An 18,000-nucleotide genomic window follows, 5' to 3' on the forward strand; every position below is an offset into this window, starting at 1 on the left:
TATATATTTCCAATAGGCATCAATGTTAACTTCAATACCGATTATTTCCCCCAAAAAATGATAAAATTTGAAAAGTTCCTCGGTGAAAAGATTTTATTTTTGAATGTCTTTAAAGCGACCGAATTTCATTTAAATATTACCATCCAGTTACAAGATATGAAATATGGCTATTACAGCATGTTATCCTTAAAGCTCCAAGAAAAAGGGTATAATTCACCAAACGCTGATTAACTACATTCCTTACTATATATTATATATATATTATATATATAGTGCTGCTTGTCCCCAGTAGTGATTCGGCAGATATTTGTACATATGAAAGCGTGCAGGTCTTGCGATCTTAAACTTGAAACAGAGTATGTATTTCACCGTATATTTTCGCTGATAAGACGTCGGACGTGCAATCTGGGGTTTCTTTTTCTGTAAATTTCCATGTAGTGCACACTTATAAGATGCTCCCCACTCTCTGAACTGGAAATATGACTCCTGGTAATGCGTCTTATAAGCGAAAATATACGGTACTTTGAACGAGCACTACATGTCTAGGTAAAGCGTAATGCCATATTAAGAGTGCTACGTCTGTAGGTGTAACAAGTCGAGCATGTCTTTTTGCAAACATGTAGGCTATGTAGTCAAACATGCCTATATCTAAACGATCTTCTTTCTTCGTTCTGGGGTCTTTCTCTTGCTCTGTCCCTCTGGTCGGGTCACTAGAAATTCTCTACAAGCACAGGATGAATTTAGTGCCCTGTGAGGCGTCTTTTGTTTGTAAAGCAACAATAAATGTGTTTATCATAAACAGGGTATTATATAAATCTGGATATATTATTATTCAATGAACTGCCGGTCAAATTGTCCGAGGTCTGTAATGGACGGATATTGTTTATCAACACAATCAGCTTAACGAGTTTTATTTACATATTTTAAAGGGTTGGCATAATATTGTTTAAATTCATTTGATGCCGTACATTTGTCCGCCGTATATTCCAATACATTGAAACATATTAATGATCCCGACTTCCTAACATTTCATTCAGTCTACCCTTACTGATCAGGTGTTCACACATTCATAAGTAACTAAGATTGCAAATATAAAGTTGTTTGTTTATATCACATGTTTTATCTTGTTGAATACTAGTACATAAGTCCTGACTTTGACGATATCAGTCAAGTAAAAATGTATATAAGCTGTCTTTTTCCCAAACTTTAAAATGAACAAATACTATACAGTTTCCGCACATCATCAGCAGCAGTTGACCGTGACAGTTACGTTTTTCTTTTCAATCTGGCGAAATGTAGAAAAACACTTTTGCACTAGGCTATATTTCATGAAAATATTTGGACTCGTCAAAAGTCGCTTTTTATACTGAAATTTCGATTTCGTAATGTATACAGTGATTTTGATCAATTACCTATTAAACAGAGGGTATAATTAAACAATATGAGCCGTGCCATGGGAAAACCAACATAGTGGGTATGCGACCAGTATGGATCCAGACCAGCCTGCGCATCCGCGCAGTCTGGTCAGGCTCCATGCTGTTCGCTTTTAAAGCCTATTGGAATTGGAGAAACTGTTAGCGAACAGCATGGATCCTGACCAGACTGCGCGGATGCGCAGGCTGGTCTGGATCCATGCTGGTCGCAAAGCCACTATGTTGGTTTTCCCATGGCACGGCTCATATAAACCCGTAGCCTGCTAAATTTCTGTAATGAGCTTATCCATCTTTTAATTTGGGCGGTACCATTAACTGTTAATAGGGGACGCATACCAAACATATACTGACTACTTGGCGAACTGTGTAGGTCATGATCAGACTACACAGATATGCAGGCAGATCCTGATCTACACTGGTCGCAAAGGCAGAATCAGTCGTACAGCATGATAAGAGTTAAAGATGTACTAGGTCCATCTTTCACTTTCATACTATATCGTCATTTAGAAAATCCTTATCAAATATATCTTGTTTGGCTAAATATATATTTTGTTCCTAGAGCTACAGTCACATTAAAGTAAATTCAAGTTGAACAAAACGTCCATTTGTTTTAGTTACAGTAATCATTTAATTATAAATGTTCAGTGTTTTAAACAAACATGCATTACTACAGTAACTGTTTACACTCACAAGACGTTTCAGTATTATATTTACCGTACAGAAGATGAATACAAGCTCTACCATATCATTCCAAACACAAACATCTGGAAATTATTTATGCAGACAGAAGTTGCGATAACATTCCTCACAAACAACTGGTATTTTTCTAGGAAAGTAAAAGCTATTTGTACGTATGTTCAAATTAAGCGTTAAGAAACAATCTACATAAACACCTGGTATTTATCTAGGTTGGTAGTAGCTATGTGCACCTATGCTCAACATGAGCCTTACCAAAACAGTCCACATAAACAACTGCTATTTATCTAGGAAGGTAAAAGCTATTTGTACGTATATTCAAATTAAGCGTTATGAAACAGTCCACATAAACAATTGGTATCTATCTAGGTAGGTAAACACCCTGTGTGCCAATGCTCAACATGAACATGTACCAAGAGTCCACACAAACAACTAGTACTTATTTAGGCAGGTGGAGGGGGTATGTACCTATGCCCAACATGATCCTTATCAAAACAGTCCACATAATCAACTGGTATTTATCAAGGTATGTAGCAGTAGCTTGACTAGATACCACATCGTTTAGAATTGACACACCTTTACTGTACACTACCTTAACCTCAAACTGAAGCTCTAATGACTGTACAACGCCGTCATCATTCCGTACAAACGTTGAATTTATCATTTTTGTAACATTATTATCATCTAAAAATACTGTCATAAATTCCCAAGGGGAGGTAGTATCCATCAAAAATCTGTCCTTGTCTTGTGTGGAATGAAGAATACCTCCAAATTTGTTCGTTTGAAACAATAGTGACGAAGAGTCTCCAACATTTGCGGAAACATTTATGCCAGGAAGGTAATGACTACCGTAATAGCCGGAGTATTCCGACGGATTTTGTATCTTTCCCAACGGCTCTGGTGGTGTGGAGTTTGTGGTCTTGTGTCGCCAAAGCTGTGGAAACTCACATGTTGTTGTTTCATTGAGCCATTGTTCTTTCCCAAGTAGTTTATCACTGATGTAATACAAAACTGTACGTATAGCATATCCCGGCAACTTATTCAAAGCGGGACCATTGACACTTGCATAAACTCCTGAAAATAAACAAAGTGTTTCTAGTTTTAACTTGTCATTTTTATTCACCTATTTTATCAACTATCACAACATCAGTTTATAAGTGTCCTGTGCCGTTGTGAAAAGTCTCCCCGGACTTAGTTTCAGTGTTATTATATTTTCTGGTCCTCTCGGATCATTGAGTACATTCATTTTTACAGTCATAGAATTCCGGTTAAGTTTATGCTTGGGGCGTGAGCGGTGTTTCATATTATTTCATTACCTCTCGTGAACAGACTCAATCAAACCGAGTCTGCTATTAGGTTGCTTGGTTGCGTTTTATGCTTCCAAAGGATCTTTTCATGAGAGTATTACAATGTTTTTTTCTCTTATATGCAATCACGTTTTCGAGTTGATAAAATGCATCTCGAGTGTATCATGCTTAAATTTTACTGATGGAACAATTACTGTCATCACGATATAAAAAGTCATTTTAACATAAACTGTTTTGGAAATAATTAAAGATACATATGGGTTGCATTTGTAAAACCGTACATACCTGCATTTACGTCTGGGAACATCCAAACGTGCGTTATATACGAAAAAAGTCCTCCACTGTGCCATATTCTACGGTATCCTTAAAGACAAAAATGTACAGAGTTAACTAAGGATTGCTTCCCCTAGTTAGCATGAATTTCTTTTTTCAATGTTTGCATTTGCAATTTGTAGAGCTTGATAGATGTCTGCAATTATCATATACTCTATCAAACTGAAACAGGCTGAACTAAGTCTTTAAAAAGATAATTTTGAGTGTATGATTGTATTAAGCCCAAACTTAACCCGTTAAATTGTTATCGGATGGAATATAACATCTATTTATACAGTGTCCCTGTGTGTGGATTCAACCTGATAACCACTATGTCCCATTGTCGGTGTCGAATCAACGACAGCCTGAAATCAGACTTCACGTTTAAGTGAGTCAAGAAGTGGCCTATTGAAAGTGTAAAAAATGGAATATACTGGACCCATAAATAGTTCGTTTAAAAAGAAACTCCTGTCCGCTTTGATGTTAATAACATACACCAAATTTTATTTGAATTGGATGGAAACTATGGGAGAATTGAGTACACAAGATACAAACAAAGTAATTATTGTAATATTGCAAAGTTCAAAACTTGGCTGAATGAGAAAAAGGACAAGCCCGACAATATGCGCCTACTTGAATTTATCTTGTACGCCGAGTTTCATTTGAACTAGTAGACAAAAAATGTATGTGTATGAATAGTTGAGCAAACATTTACAAATGTAGTTGTGATATTTTTAAGCCAAAAAGGGGCATAACTTAATAAAACATGCCGGCAACGAAAATACTGACAATATATTATACGCATTTTCACTTTATGTTGATGGGGCATACCAAATTTCACCAGAACTGGATAGAAACTTTAGGAGAATTTGAGTACACAAGTTTAAAAGAAGTTGTTATCTTTCTAAGTCAAAGAAAATATATTGTTTATGAAAGTCTCGGCAATATGCGCATGCTCATTGCATATTTTTTAGACAAAGGGCATATTATAATCGAAATAATGAATAGAAAAATCGCGTTTTACTTAAATCAATACACTAATTTTAAAAAAACTGTGAACAATTCTCGCGGGTTATTTGGCAGACGTATGACCTCTTTTTGTGTATTAATAAAGTTAAAACACAATTATTTCTTAATTTATATCCTAATGACTCTCACCCCGGTACGCCGAAGTAAACCATGCATGTCCGTATCCTACAGGTGTATCTGAGACTGGAAATTCTGGGTGTGTTAGAAAGTAACTATCTAGGAAGGCTCTGTCTACAGTAGGTGTAGTTGCTGGAAAAAAAGAAAACAGCAATCTTAAGATCTAAAGTTTTCACGAATGAAATCTGATAAAAACAGAATAACAGAACACAAAATAAACACATGGGCTCAAGATCAGAAAAATACGCCATTTTACATTGTATTACCATATCCATATGTGAGGTCATACAAAGAAAAATAGATACCACTTTAAGACGTCAGATAAGAAAGAACAAACTGCACAAAATGTGCTTTTTGAAAAAGTTGGTAGAAATTCGACAGCTGAAAGATATGGTTTACAATCATGGCAAACTAATCTGATTTGATTTAATCCACTTCTGTCGGCAACAATAAAAATTTAAAAATAAATTTCAGCTCAATATTACCTGAACCATCTTACATGACCCATAATGTACAGTGAGAATACTAACCTTGGGATTAGTAAGCATTCTGTGTACAGATATTGTACAAATTTATGTAAAAACCACGTTCCAGCAATCCCAATATAAAGACTGAATGACAACCTTAGAAGATTTTGAGAGGAAATGATCATTTGTGCCTACTGTAACAGCATTAATACTCACGGGGGACTAATTTTCGTAAATTTCGTGGTTTCGTGATGATAAAGTAAAAAAATCAAACAATTTATTTTGAAAAGTGGAAATCTATGATCCATAACCCTCGAAGTACTATATTCTTATAGGACAAAGCCACAAAATTTGATGCGGACAAAATCTAAAGATTCTACAGCAGTACAAAGACATTAGTAATGAATAAATCTTACTTGTAAATGCATCTAACAGTAATCCCGGGTCAAGGAGAGACAGAATTGCTCCAGCTGGTTCACACGGATGAAGGCTTATGTTAATAGAATTCATATATAATACTACAGACATACATATAGAGTTACATTTGCGATGGTTATATATATATTCGTTAATACTCGCGAATAATGTCACCTGCAAAATCAAAATATTCGTCAATATTGAAGAGATCCATTGTGACAGTCCTCGTTTTACAAAATATTTAATTTTTACAGAATTATTTCAGTCGTACAAAATTCTCATCAAATGTATTTAATTAAGCGGAGTATATGAATTATTTATGTATTTAGAGCTACATTCATCATTAAATGTCAGGCAACAACTGTCGATTATTTTCAGTTTTTAATGGTAATATACATTAAATTAAATACTTATTTAGATATATCATGTATAAAGTGCGTACTATTTTAAACCTTATACATATACGTGTAATAATGTTTATACAGAAAATGTTATTTTTATATTAACATATACTACATGTAGTACTGTAATTGTTCATATCTTCAAATATGAAATATGGGTCTAGTATAGCGTTTATCTTCATCAAGTCCTTTAAACACAAATACTCACATTTCGCGAATTCTTAACACACAGCGCGAAATAAAGCCTTCGCAAAATATACCCAACCTACTGTATATACATGTATTGCCACTAATATAATATCGTGCGTAATGGAATATACTGATATGAGCTCTGCTTATATATTCTTTGCTCAAAAGCCTATGAAATTATGATGAAAAAATGCATTGTGCGTATGTTCAGATAGGCAATTACTATTAAATTGATATATATTCGTTTTTGAACTCGTTCTGTTACAAATTAGTAAAATGATTTATAGGTCAAAACAAATTCACGTTTGGTGGTAGTATCTGACTTCAAACAATCGTACGGGGCCTCCTTTGCCAGTGGTTAAGGTCGATAACTTTGCAACGCTTGCGCCTTAATGGTGTAATATCGGGTCATGATTTTGGCGATGATTTCTTTATATGAGAAATCCATTAAGCCGTTTTCCGGACTGTCTGTGGTTGTACCCCAGCGCATGTCTGTGATGAAACAAAGCACGAATAGGCAGGTTGGGCTCCTTCACTATCAAAACATAGAGAGTCGCTTAATGACTTAACATTGTGTCGGTATGCCGAAAAACCCAGCAACAGACAAAAATAATTATACAAACCTATATATGTCCAGTGTTGCATTCTTAAATGTATTGTCTTTGAATATATACGGTTTAGCAACGCCATTTTCCAACACATTTTTTGGTTCTTTAAGAATTCGTGTAGAAGTCATTTCGAGTGGGCGCAGTACTTTAGAAGTAACGAGTTTTTCCCAGGTGTCTCCACCGAGTTTTTCTGCCACATGTCCTAGCATCATAAACATATAATTGTTGTAAAGAAAGGCGTCCCGGAAAGGCAGTTGTTGTGGCAAGTTCTTCATTTTGCTGTAAATAATGCATTTCAAAATGTATGTGCCCGTGCGGTTATAAACTTATTGTATAAATTCAAAATGTAAGTGAAATTACTGCTACTGCAGATGTTTAACCATAAATATATCGGAAATTCATCAAAGTACTGACTATGAAAACATGTACGTAAATGTACAAGAATAAGAGCACCGGTGTCTTCGTTCAGTATAGAGACTTTTGAAAATTCAATGTCCAAATGTCGGATGAACGTTACTTTCCATATACTTTTCGGTACGATTTGAACATTTCAGTCATTTTGTTTACAAAGCGGTACCTTTAGTGAATCTTACACTAACCTAACCGATCATCGGTATAACGAATTTCTAACAACATGTACCTAAAAGTACACTGTGTGATATAAACAAGACTCTTGTTTATTAGATCGGCATTGCGACAATTTTTTAATCGAAAAAGACCGACGATTTCGAATCTAATGGAAGTATTTGTACCTTGCTTTCTGTGCGAGCAATCGCAAATGCACCGGCAAGCTGAGAACCAGAAACTATTGGAATATATAAACCCAAAGAGCTCTTTCTAAGTGAAAGTTCTTTCAGTAATGTTGAACATTGGCATAATAAACAGGATTCTGACTAGATTTTAAACAAAGGTAATCTTGTATTTACACTTCGTGTATATAAATACTCACATGCTTAATTTTTCCCTTGTGATATCGGCTGGATAACCAGAGAAAACACCTATATCAAGCCGAGCCAGACCAGTCCGATGTGAGAGCATGTCACGAAGTGTCATCTCTTTGCTTCGGTATTCGTCTATAAACTCGTAATCAGGTCCGAGAATATCGTGCACCTTTGCGTTCCAGTCTAGCCTTTATTATAAATGTAGAGTATAGCATTTTTCAGTTATGGTAGTTTAAACACCAGTAAATTTTATAGGTAAGTTCACATCGAAGCTCTAGGGTAGAGTAGAGACCAACTCTATACTCGATAACCAATTTGAACGGTATACGTTAGTACAACAATCGTACCTTCCCTGTTGAAAAGCAGCTGAACTCTGCAAACTCCACGACGAGGTAGGGTTCACCGGTCTCTTGTTTTTCATCACAGTGCTCATTGTGCAGGGGGGGGTGGGGGAGGGAGTTCTACATATTTCCCCTATGGGAAAGATCACATCGGAGCTCTAGGGAAGAGTAGGCTTTTGTGTAAATGATACTTACTCCCACCAGTAAAGTAACCAACCAATCAAAAATTGAGCCCTGGAAATATGTAAAACTTTTTTTCCCTGCACATTGAGCGCCGGGATGAAAAGCAAAGAACCAGTAAACCCTGCCTCGTGATGGAGTTTGCAGAGTTCAGCTCTTCAACAGAGAAGGTACGATAGGTAAACTAACTTTATACCGTTCAAGTGGGTTCGCGATTATAGAGTCGGTCTCTACCCTAAAGCTTCGATGTGAACTTACCCATGTTTTTTCAGGTAATTTAAGACTCTTTGGGTAAGCTCACATCGGAGTTATAGGGAAGGGTAGGCTGATGTGTATTAATAATCACTCCCACCAGTAAAATTACCGACCAATCAAAAATTGGTCCCTGTAAGTATGTAAAACTTTTTTCACTGCACATTGAGTGCTGCGATGTAAAGCAAAGAACCAGTAAACCCTACCTCGCCGTGGAGTTTTCAGAGTTCAGCTCTTCAACAGGGAAGGTACGATTGTTGTACTAACTTACACCGTTTAATTGGGTAATCGATTACAGTGTCGGTCTCTACACTACCCCATGAGCTTCGATGTGAACTTACCCTTTTAGCACACTGTTTTAGGTAGATTATAACCCGATAAACTTGAGCATATTCAACGTTTAAGATACAAAATGAAGGTGGTTTGAAAGGAATACTTTTTTTTTATTTGTCAGATTTATTTTATTTAAAAGATAGGTTTTAATCTTACCTGAATAAATAAAGCAATTACAACTTAAACGCAGAAAACTGGCAAATATTCATTCCTGACGCTTCCAGAAGGGAAAAAGTGGCAAAAGAATTGAATTATCTCCCCTTCTGATAAAAGGAAACCAAATATTCAAGGTAGCAGTAAGGATTGAAATGACTTTGTTATTTCGACTTACCCCTTTTCTGTCAACAGAATTCCTAAAAGCACCATTGTAAACGATTTTGTTACTGATCCTATATTAAACAGTGTAGTGTTGTCTACCATTCGTCCTTGTGATAAATCTGCTTTGCCATAACCCCTTGTCCAAGTTTCTGAATCTAAAGCAGAAACTACTAATAACTAATTACAGTAAAACATCTATAATTATATCATTTAATATTTTGTTTGACATTTTTCCATTTCTAAGGCTGCTCACCCACAATTGGGGTGATTTTTAACACGTTCATTTCACCTAGTTTTTCTCAGGATATCTTTAGCAGGTTCATTTCACCTAATTTTAAATAGGATATCTTTAACATGTTCATTTCCCCTAGTTTTACATAGGATATCTTTAGCAAGTTCATTTCACCTAGTTTTTCTCAGGATATCTTTAGCATGTTCATTTCACCTAGTTTTACATAGGATATCTTTAGCATATTCATTTCACCTAGGTTTTCTCAGGATATCTTTAACATGTTCATTTCACCTAGTTGTTCTCAGGATATCTTTATCATGTTCATTTCATCTAGTTGTACTCAGGATATCTGTAACATGTTCAATTCACCTAGTTGTTCTCAGGATATCTGTAACATGTTCAATTCACCTAGTTGTTCTCAGGATATCTTTATCATGTTCATTTCATCTAGTTGTACTCAGGATATCTGTAACATGTTCATTTCATCTAGTTGTACTCAGGATATCTGTAACATGTTCATTTCACCTAGTTGTTCTCAGGATATCTTTATCATGTTCATTTCATCTAGTTGTACTCAGGATATCTGTAACATGTTCATTTCATCTAGTTGTACTCAGGATATCTGTAACATGTTCATTTCACCTAGTTGTTCTCAGGATATCTGTAACATGTTCATTTCACCTAGTTGTACTCAGAATATCTGTTACATGTTCATTTCACCTAGTTGTACTCAGGATATCTGTTACATGTTCATTTCACCTAGTTGTACTCAGAATATCTGTAACATGTTCATTTCACCTAGTTGTTCTCAGGATATCTTTATCATGTTCATTTCATCTAGTTGTACTCAGGATATCTGTAACATGTTCATTTCATCTAGTTGTACTCAGGATATCTGTAACATGTTCAATTCACCTAGTTGTTCTCAGGATATCTGTAACATGTTCATTTCACCTAGTTGTACTCAGTATATCTGTAACATGTTCATTTCACCTAGTTGCATTGTTCTCTGGATATCTGTAACATGTTCATTTCACCTAGTTGTACTCAGAATATCTGTTACATGTTCATTTCACCTAGTTGTACTCAGGATATCTGTAACATGTTCGTTTCTCCTAGTTGTACATCGGATATCTTGCAAATTATAAGGCACTACGTTATAAGGCACGCCAATTGTCCAATTATTACGTGAACCCTAGTTCACGGTCGAAAAACTAGGATTAGCTTTCGATAAAACAGGTTTTTCGAACGTAAAACCAGGTTTTTTGAATAATAACCTAGATTTTTGAGCGAAAACATAGGATAACGCCTTGAACCATAGTTCACGCTCGTAAATGTAGGTTCACGATTGCAAACCCAAGTTCACGGTCGTAAACATAGGTTCACGTTGGTAAACTGTGGTTTACGAGCGTGAACCGGGGTTTACGGGCGTCGACATAGGATAAAGATCGTAAACATAGGATAACGACCAAAACTCATAGTTCAATCGAGAAACCTAGTTTATCAAACGTAAACCATGGTTTACGGTCGATATATTACGATTATAGAACCAACAATCAATTTCGGACGTGAACATGGGTTTACGGCAATGAACCTATGTTTACGGACGTGAACCTATGTATACGTGAAACTAGATTTCTCGAACAAAACTATGATTTTCGGTCGTAAACCTAGGTTCACGTTCGTAAACTTAGGTTAACGACCGAAATTTATTGTTCAATCGAGAAACCTAGTTTACTGAACGCAAATATGGATTCAAGAACGTAAACTATGGTTTACGACTGTTATCCTGTGTTTTCGCTCGTAAATATATGTTAATATTTGATAATCCTAGTTTTTTTTACCAAGAACGTAATTATTGGATAATTGGTTTGCTGTGAACCCTAGTTTACGGACGTGAACCTATGTTTACGAGCGTGAACCATAGTTTACGAACGTGAACCCAGGTTTACGATCGATAAAGTAGGTTCTTCGATTGAACTATGAATTTCGGTCGTTATCCTATGTTCACGAGCATGAACCTATATTTACGGTCGTAAACCCATGTTCACGGTCATAAACCCAAGTTTACGGTCGTTAACATAGGTTCACGTTCATAAATCATGGTTCACGCACGTGAACCCAGGTTTACGCTCGTAAACTTAGGATAACGACCGAAATTCATAGTTTAATTGAGAAACCTAGTTTATCGAACGTAAACCTGGATTCACGAGCGTGAACTGTGGTTTACGCCCGGTATCTTTTTTTTTCCGCTCGAAAATATAGGTCAGTATTTGAAAAACCTAGTTTTACGTTCGAAAAACCTAGTTTTACGTTCGAAAAACCTAGTTTGTCGATCGTTAATCCTAGTTTTTCGACCGTGAACCGGGGTTCACGTAATTATTGGACAATTGGCTTTTAAAGCAATAATCAATAAGCAGTTTTCTCTACAGGATTAAGGTAATAGAACCGTAATGTCAATCGGTAATTTCAGTGTGATTTCGTACTTTTTCGGTATTCTTCGGCCGTCAATGTAGCTAGTACCAGCAATGGTTTCTGTCACAAACGGAAAATGCCGAAATTAAATACAATTAGACGGAAAGTATCGATGGTCACTATGAGTCTTCTAACTAAACATAAATGAAAGCAAGAATAAATGGATGGATAATAAAAAGAACTAAACATTTAGCGAAACAAAGTAGGCAAGAAGAAGAGAAAACTATAGTGTTTTGATTTGTTTCTGTCTTACAAACGTTTTACTCTTAAACTATTTTTCTGATATTTTGCCTAAAAGCTTAAAGCCACTCGTCAACAGTTTGCCGTTGTGAATTTTTCAGCATAAAAGTTAGATATTGGTAAAAATGCAAGAAGAATGTGAATTTTCTTTAATTATTCAAAAGCGATGCAATGGTCTACTAACTTTTGTGCAATACTTTTGGTTAGTATTTAAAAAAAAACAAGTTAAAGCATACCAAAAGTTCCTTCTAGGGCACATCTGTATAAATATAAAATGACCATCTTGTAAAATTTTGGTTGCAATGTCTGTTTTATACTGCCAAAAATATCAGGTAAGTATTTACGCAAGTTATTTAACATAAATTGTTAAATCCAACAACAAATTAAATCTGTTACCTCTTTCTGTAGAATAAATACGGCAATAGCTCATGGTATCACTAGGTCACACTCAATGCGGTCATCCCTATTATTAGTAACAAACACTCCTGGCAGAGACATTTTTCCATCCGATGTCTAAATTTGTTGCCATAATTAGAGGGTCGCAATGGGGTTTGTTTTCACATATTAACCATGCATTTGAAGGTAACGATAATATTTGGTTGTTTACATTTAAATTTGCTGATATATGTCTATCTGGTGAATGTACATATGTTATGTTCAAGAGGAAATAAAAGAATCAATTAATCATCCTCGGGTTTAGTAGTATGTAATGCATATAGTCGCCTCAATTGAGAAAGAATAGTTTAACGTCAGAGGTTATTTCTAAGGTCACGGAGTTTAATTGGCCAGCTTGTAATTACAACAACTTTCGGCATCAGTAGCTCAGTCAAGTGTGACTTATTAAACTGTAATATTCTTTCTCAAGAGAAGGAATAACAATTTCCAAAAGAAATTTTTTGTCGATAAGTTAATACTACTAACTGACTTTTCATGAATTTTTGAAAGAAATTATTTTTCGCCTATGCTAAAGTTGTGTTACTATCCGAAAATTCATTCAAGCATTTGGGCAATGAAACGTGATACCAGTAAAGATACTAGGCGTTTTGCTATATGTTAATATATTCACGTAATAAATGTTCAAAAGAGATAGACTGTATAGGAAATGATAAGGACTTGCTATAACACCATGAAAATTGCTATTACATCATGAAAATTGCTATTACACCATGAAAATACTATTATTAAAATTAGATTTTATTGGTTAATGTCAGGGTGACTTTTAAGTTATTAACACTTTACAAGCTCATAAGATATTAGCCTTGAAGCGGAAGAGAGATTTACTACTTAGTATATTCTCGCATATTTATTTAAATGATAATTGAATCATGACGCGCATCTTTAAAGGACATTCAGTACAATCTACCGACAGGTACGTAAGTTTCAAATAACCGCAGTATTTATTTTGTGGTCGGGAAAACCAAAAAAAAAAAAAAAAGTGTGTTTTACAGCAGAAGCATGAATGAAATAAATCGCGTCGATACCAGTCTTAACATTTCATTTAAGATATTGGACCCGTAACAGAGTATCTCCTTTTTGCCTTTTTGAAGAGTATTTAATTCCTACCTTAAACCTACTTAGGTTCAAACCCCACCGGGACCAATTCTTTTTCCATGTTTTCTTTTTTTCTAGTAAGTTTTTACTTCTTTCAAGACTTATTATGGATGTATTGTACAAAAGTGGAAATTTTTCACTTTATAAGCGATTTTTTGCTGTTCAATGTGAATGTACCTCTGAATCAGGAGGGGTAGAGTTAGACATCTTTAAAAATACTGAGTTACGTGCGGTAAAAGTTCTCTATTTTGCCTTCATTCTTTAGATTACATATTGTGGAAGTAATGCAGGTAGGTTTTACTATTGCCCCAAGATTATTTTTGAATGAAGTGAGCAAAATTCAAAACAGACCCACATGATTCGACCTTAATTTTTCAACGTTGGAGTTAGAATTCTGTCTCACTAAATATGTTTACTTGAGGCACCCTTGAAAAGAAAATTATTTTTACAGTTTTATTTTGTGTTTTATAATTGTTTAACAATAGTTTGATGTTTCTTTTATCAAAATCAATGCTGTAATGAATTCTCTGCAGACGTTTGAGATAGTGGCCATTACACTGAATTTTGTCTCTTCTTGAGCGTGAGGAAATACCATAAATTATACAAGATTTACAAAAAAAACGGCACGGTAAAAGTTGTTTAAAATTTGCAACACAGTGTGAAACATGGTCAACTTTAAGGATATACCAAGCAAATGCTATTTTTTAAACATTACTATTACGGGCCCAATACCTTAACAATTTGTCCGACCGCGCCGCGTTTACGTTTAAGGTTGAAATTAAACAAAAATATGTTTCAAGTATATAACGACCACTTTAGGTCTGATATTATGAAACAAAGGAAGGAAAGGAGTCAGATAGTGTAGAAATTTACCAAATACGAAATTGATTTACGTAAGCATATTAAACACCAGGCACTAGACAATTTTTTGGGGACAGGTACCCATACCCTCAGGAAGGGGAATTTTTCGACATTCTAAGACGAAAAGGGGAAGTTTTAGCCATGTATATGTAACTACTTTTCACACTTATTAATACTGTTTTCAATCATTTCTAACTGATGTGACTATATTGCAACAGTAATCTTCCTTAGAGGCACTATATAATATTAAAAGAAAGAGTTAAAACCTATTTGTGTCAAACAACCTATCATCAGGGGAATTTTCTTCTGAGAAAGGGGAAAAAACATATTATTTTAGGAGGGGAATGGTACCCATATTCGGCCCCAAAAATGGCCAAACGAGTGCCCTGCTGAGTCACGTGTTTTCAATTTCGATCTACACAGTTTGTTATCGTTGGATTATAAATAAATAACCGTCTCAGTTCCCAACAAATGAATTCTTCTAATTAAGAATAAAAAATATATATGATTAAAGCACAAAAAGGGAAACGCAATGATTTTATTTTCTTCGAAATTGCTTGTAACTAAAACATATATTAAATAAATATCACTTTGTAATTCTTCGTCTCAAAAAAAGAATTATATTATATTACTACCATTTGACACTGGAAAAAATTAAAAACGGCAAATAATGGACGCAGAGTAGATTGAATCTATATTTGTTACAAACGTAGGGTTAGATTAAACAACTATTCATGCATGTACATTTTGTATAAGCTGCTTACTATATGTTTAATATATAACAATTGCCTCGGATCATGCTTTTTGATTTTGACTTTTAGCAGTTTCTGTGATATGCAGGCTCCATAACCTCAGAACCCCTATCTAAATTCCAGTTTGTTTAGTTCTGCTCATTGTTTTCCCGTTTATGGCAAACCCATTATTTCAACTGCGGATCATACGCCGCTGTTCATGGACTTACCCGCTAGTGTATCATTGACGGTTCCATGTGCACCGCCGTATGAACACATCTGCGGATGTCTCTAAATTGATTTTTTTGTTTCTATTTGTAGCATGTGTAAATGTTGAGTTTTGTTCAACACGGGGCTAGAATGCGTGAACGGTAGAATGTACTTCCATTTCCGTCAAGGCTCAATCAAACCGGGCTTGTAACATTTTCGTATTTGTCCCGTTGAGCGACCTGTGGAGTTCCCACTTGTTCTATTTTAGAATCTACGATTAACGGTATTTGACGCACAGACCGCGGTTTGTGAGCATTATCAACGTCAATTGTGAGCGTCAATTATGATGTCAAATAGTCATATGACGCCCGGTTCATAATACGTCGGCCTTAATGAAGCCCAGCATAATTCTTATCCAAATATTTCAATGAGCATGTAATTATGAAAACAATTTAGCCATTGTTGAGGTTTATCGTCCAACTTACGAAGGTTCGTCATAAACCATTCTAAGGTCTTGATTATTTGATAAAAAGCATTTAGAATTGATCCTTCATTTTTTAAAGAAGAGGTCGTTCGTAAATGATAGACCGCTGACTTTAAATCACTTGCCCCTCATCGATGTGGGTTCGAGCCTCACTCGGGGTGTTGAATTCTTCATGTGAAGAAGCCATCCAGCTGGCTTACGGAAGGTCGGTGGTTCTACCCAGGTGTCCGCTCGTGATGAAATAATGCACGGAGGGGTACCTGGGGTCTTCCTCCACCATTAACACTGGAAAGTCGCCATATGACCTATCATGTGTCGGTGCGACGTTAAATCAAAAAGAAAAAATAAGATATATACCTTTAACAACAGACACTGTCAAACCAGGAATATGGCGGCATTCCATCGTCTTTCCTATAAACCTTTCCAGATCCTGTTCAAAGGCATGATCGAAAATTTCCGTCAGGGCGCATCGAAGCAGGCAAAAATAGAACACCGCTCTTACAGTTTGCATTTTCATTCTGGAAATTCTTGTTCAAAAATCCAAATAAATCCCGACTTCAAAAATATTCCTTTTCGTCACAGGAATTTATGACTAAATAAAAGGAACACTTAATTTTAATAATTATAGATTCTATTACATCCGGCATGTATTTTATATATTTATTTCAGTGGTTAAAAGGATTGTCTAGATGAAAATTTAAAATGATAAACTTAAAATGATAAAAACCAAGCTAATTTATTGTATATCAACTTCAAACCAATGCAGTTCATTCGTGAGACTTAGGCCACACCAAATTGATTACCTGTTCGTCGGATTTCCCGCACCAATTTGACGGGAAATGAAAAAAAAATATTTTAATTTTTTTTTGACCGCCCGCACCTGGCGTATTTTTTTGCGCTGGGTCGAAATCAGTAGGTACGTAAAAAAGGTGGAAATCCCGAAGTTTAAACGCACCTAGCTTGTAATTTAGACCAGCATTTTTTAATTTTCTAGTTTACGGGAGCGCAGACCCTATTTTTTGACAAAACGAAATAAAAATAAAAGTCATTTCAGTACTTTTATTTTCATTTTACCCGCCGACTGTCCATATTTGCTACTGTCAATACAAGTTTAACTGTATGGTAGTGGTTTTGTTTCATCAAAGTGAGCAGACGCATGAAAAATGGCAGCCTGCATGAATGAAATTGTGTAAAATTAAATTAGAAAAAACATACTAGTTAACAGACAATAATCTTTGGAATTAGTTGGTAGTGATAACAAGTATTGTAAATGAACTGGAGCTGAGTAGAAATTACAGCAGCTAAAGCTCAACATTGGGAATAATCACGTAAAACTACGAAAAATGACGTTCACAAACAACGCTGTCCAGATGTTGAAAAATCTGGCGTATCACATGTACGAGATTTGTTGTCTGTATATTATAATTGGACAACGATCAAATTCATGTAGGACTGACAGAAAAATACCACAATTAATAAAAAGGAAAGAAACAAAGAAATGGCGAAATGGAAGAGCAAACGTGAGTATCAGCTTGTAAAAACATTTTTTTTCTTTGAAGTATTGAGAGTCTTTTCCTTTGAAGTATTGGGGGTCAGAGAAGAAAAAAATAAGTAATATCACAATTGTTAGTAATTATGTTTAAAACAAACTGCATTTTCAATGCAAACACGTGATAAAAAATTCAAACTAGTCCAAATAATTTGACGGTCACATTAATGATTGTTTTATATTTCTGTCAGGCAACCTAACCGAGTGGAGATATTGCGCATATGAAAAGCTTATCTCAATATTCCGAGGATCAAGTCGAATTAGTTTGAATAAAGTTCTAACCAGGTATCCTAACTCAAAAGATAATTATCAAACATGAAACTCCT

General features: G+C 35.2%; 1 protein-coding gene across 1 annotated transcript; it reads right to left on the reverse strand.

Annotated features, from left to right (window-relative positions):
- Positions 1-1,683: 1,683 nt before the first annotated feature.
- LOC123542315 (D-aminopeptidase-like) lies at positions 1,684-16,829 on the reverse strand. Its single transcript, XM_045328112.2, has 8 exons — positions 16,483-16,829; positions 9,355-9,496; positions 7,926-8,105; positions 6,992-7,255; positions 5,778-5,851; positions 4,907-5,026; positions 3,722-3,799; positions 1,684-3,203 (listed from the first exon to the last, which is right to left on the reverse strand). The coding sequence occupies exons 1-8, from the start codon at positions 16,640-16,642 to the stop codon at positions 2,569-2,571; spliced, it is 1,653 nt and encodes a 550-aa protein (XP_045184047.2). The 5' UTR covers positions 16,643-16,829; the 3' UTR covers positions 1,684-2,568.
- Between the last annotated feature and the right edge of the window lie 1,171 nt (positions 16,830-18,000).

This window comes from Mercenaria mercenaria, chromosome 19 (assembly GCF_021730395.1).
Source record: "Mercenaria mercenaria strain notata chromosome 19, MADL_Memer_1, whole genome shotgun sequence".
NCBI classification, from domain to species: domain Eukaryota; kingdom Metazoa; phylum Mollusca; class Bivalvia; order Venerida; family Veneridae; genus Mercenaria; species Mercenaria mercenaria.

Bases quoted from the DNA above. Each gene is read 5' to 3' on its own strand.
- LOC123542315 (XM_045328112.2), bottom strand. From the start codon at position 16,642: ATGAAAATGCAAACTGTAAGAGCGGTGTTCTATTTTTGCCTGCTTCGA. The intron at 8,106-9,354 runs GTAAGTCGAAAT...TTTATAATAAAG, and splicing joins ATTCTGTTGACAGAAAAGGG to GCTAGACTGGAACGCAAAGG. The intron at 3,800-4,906 runs GTGAGAGTCATT...TTTGTCTTTAAG, and splicing joins GTTTACTTCGGCGTACCGGG to GATACCGTAGAATATGGCAC.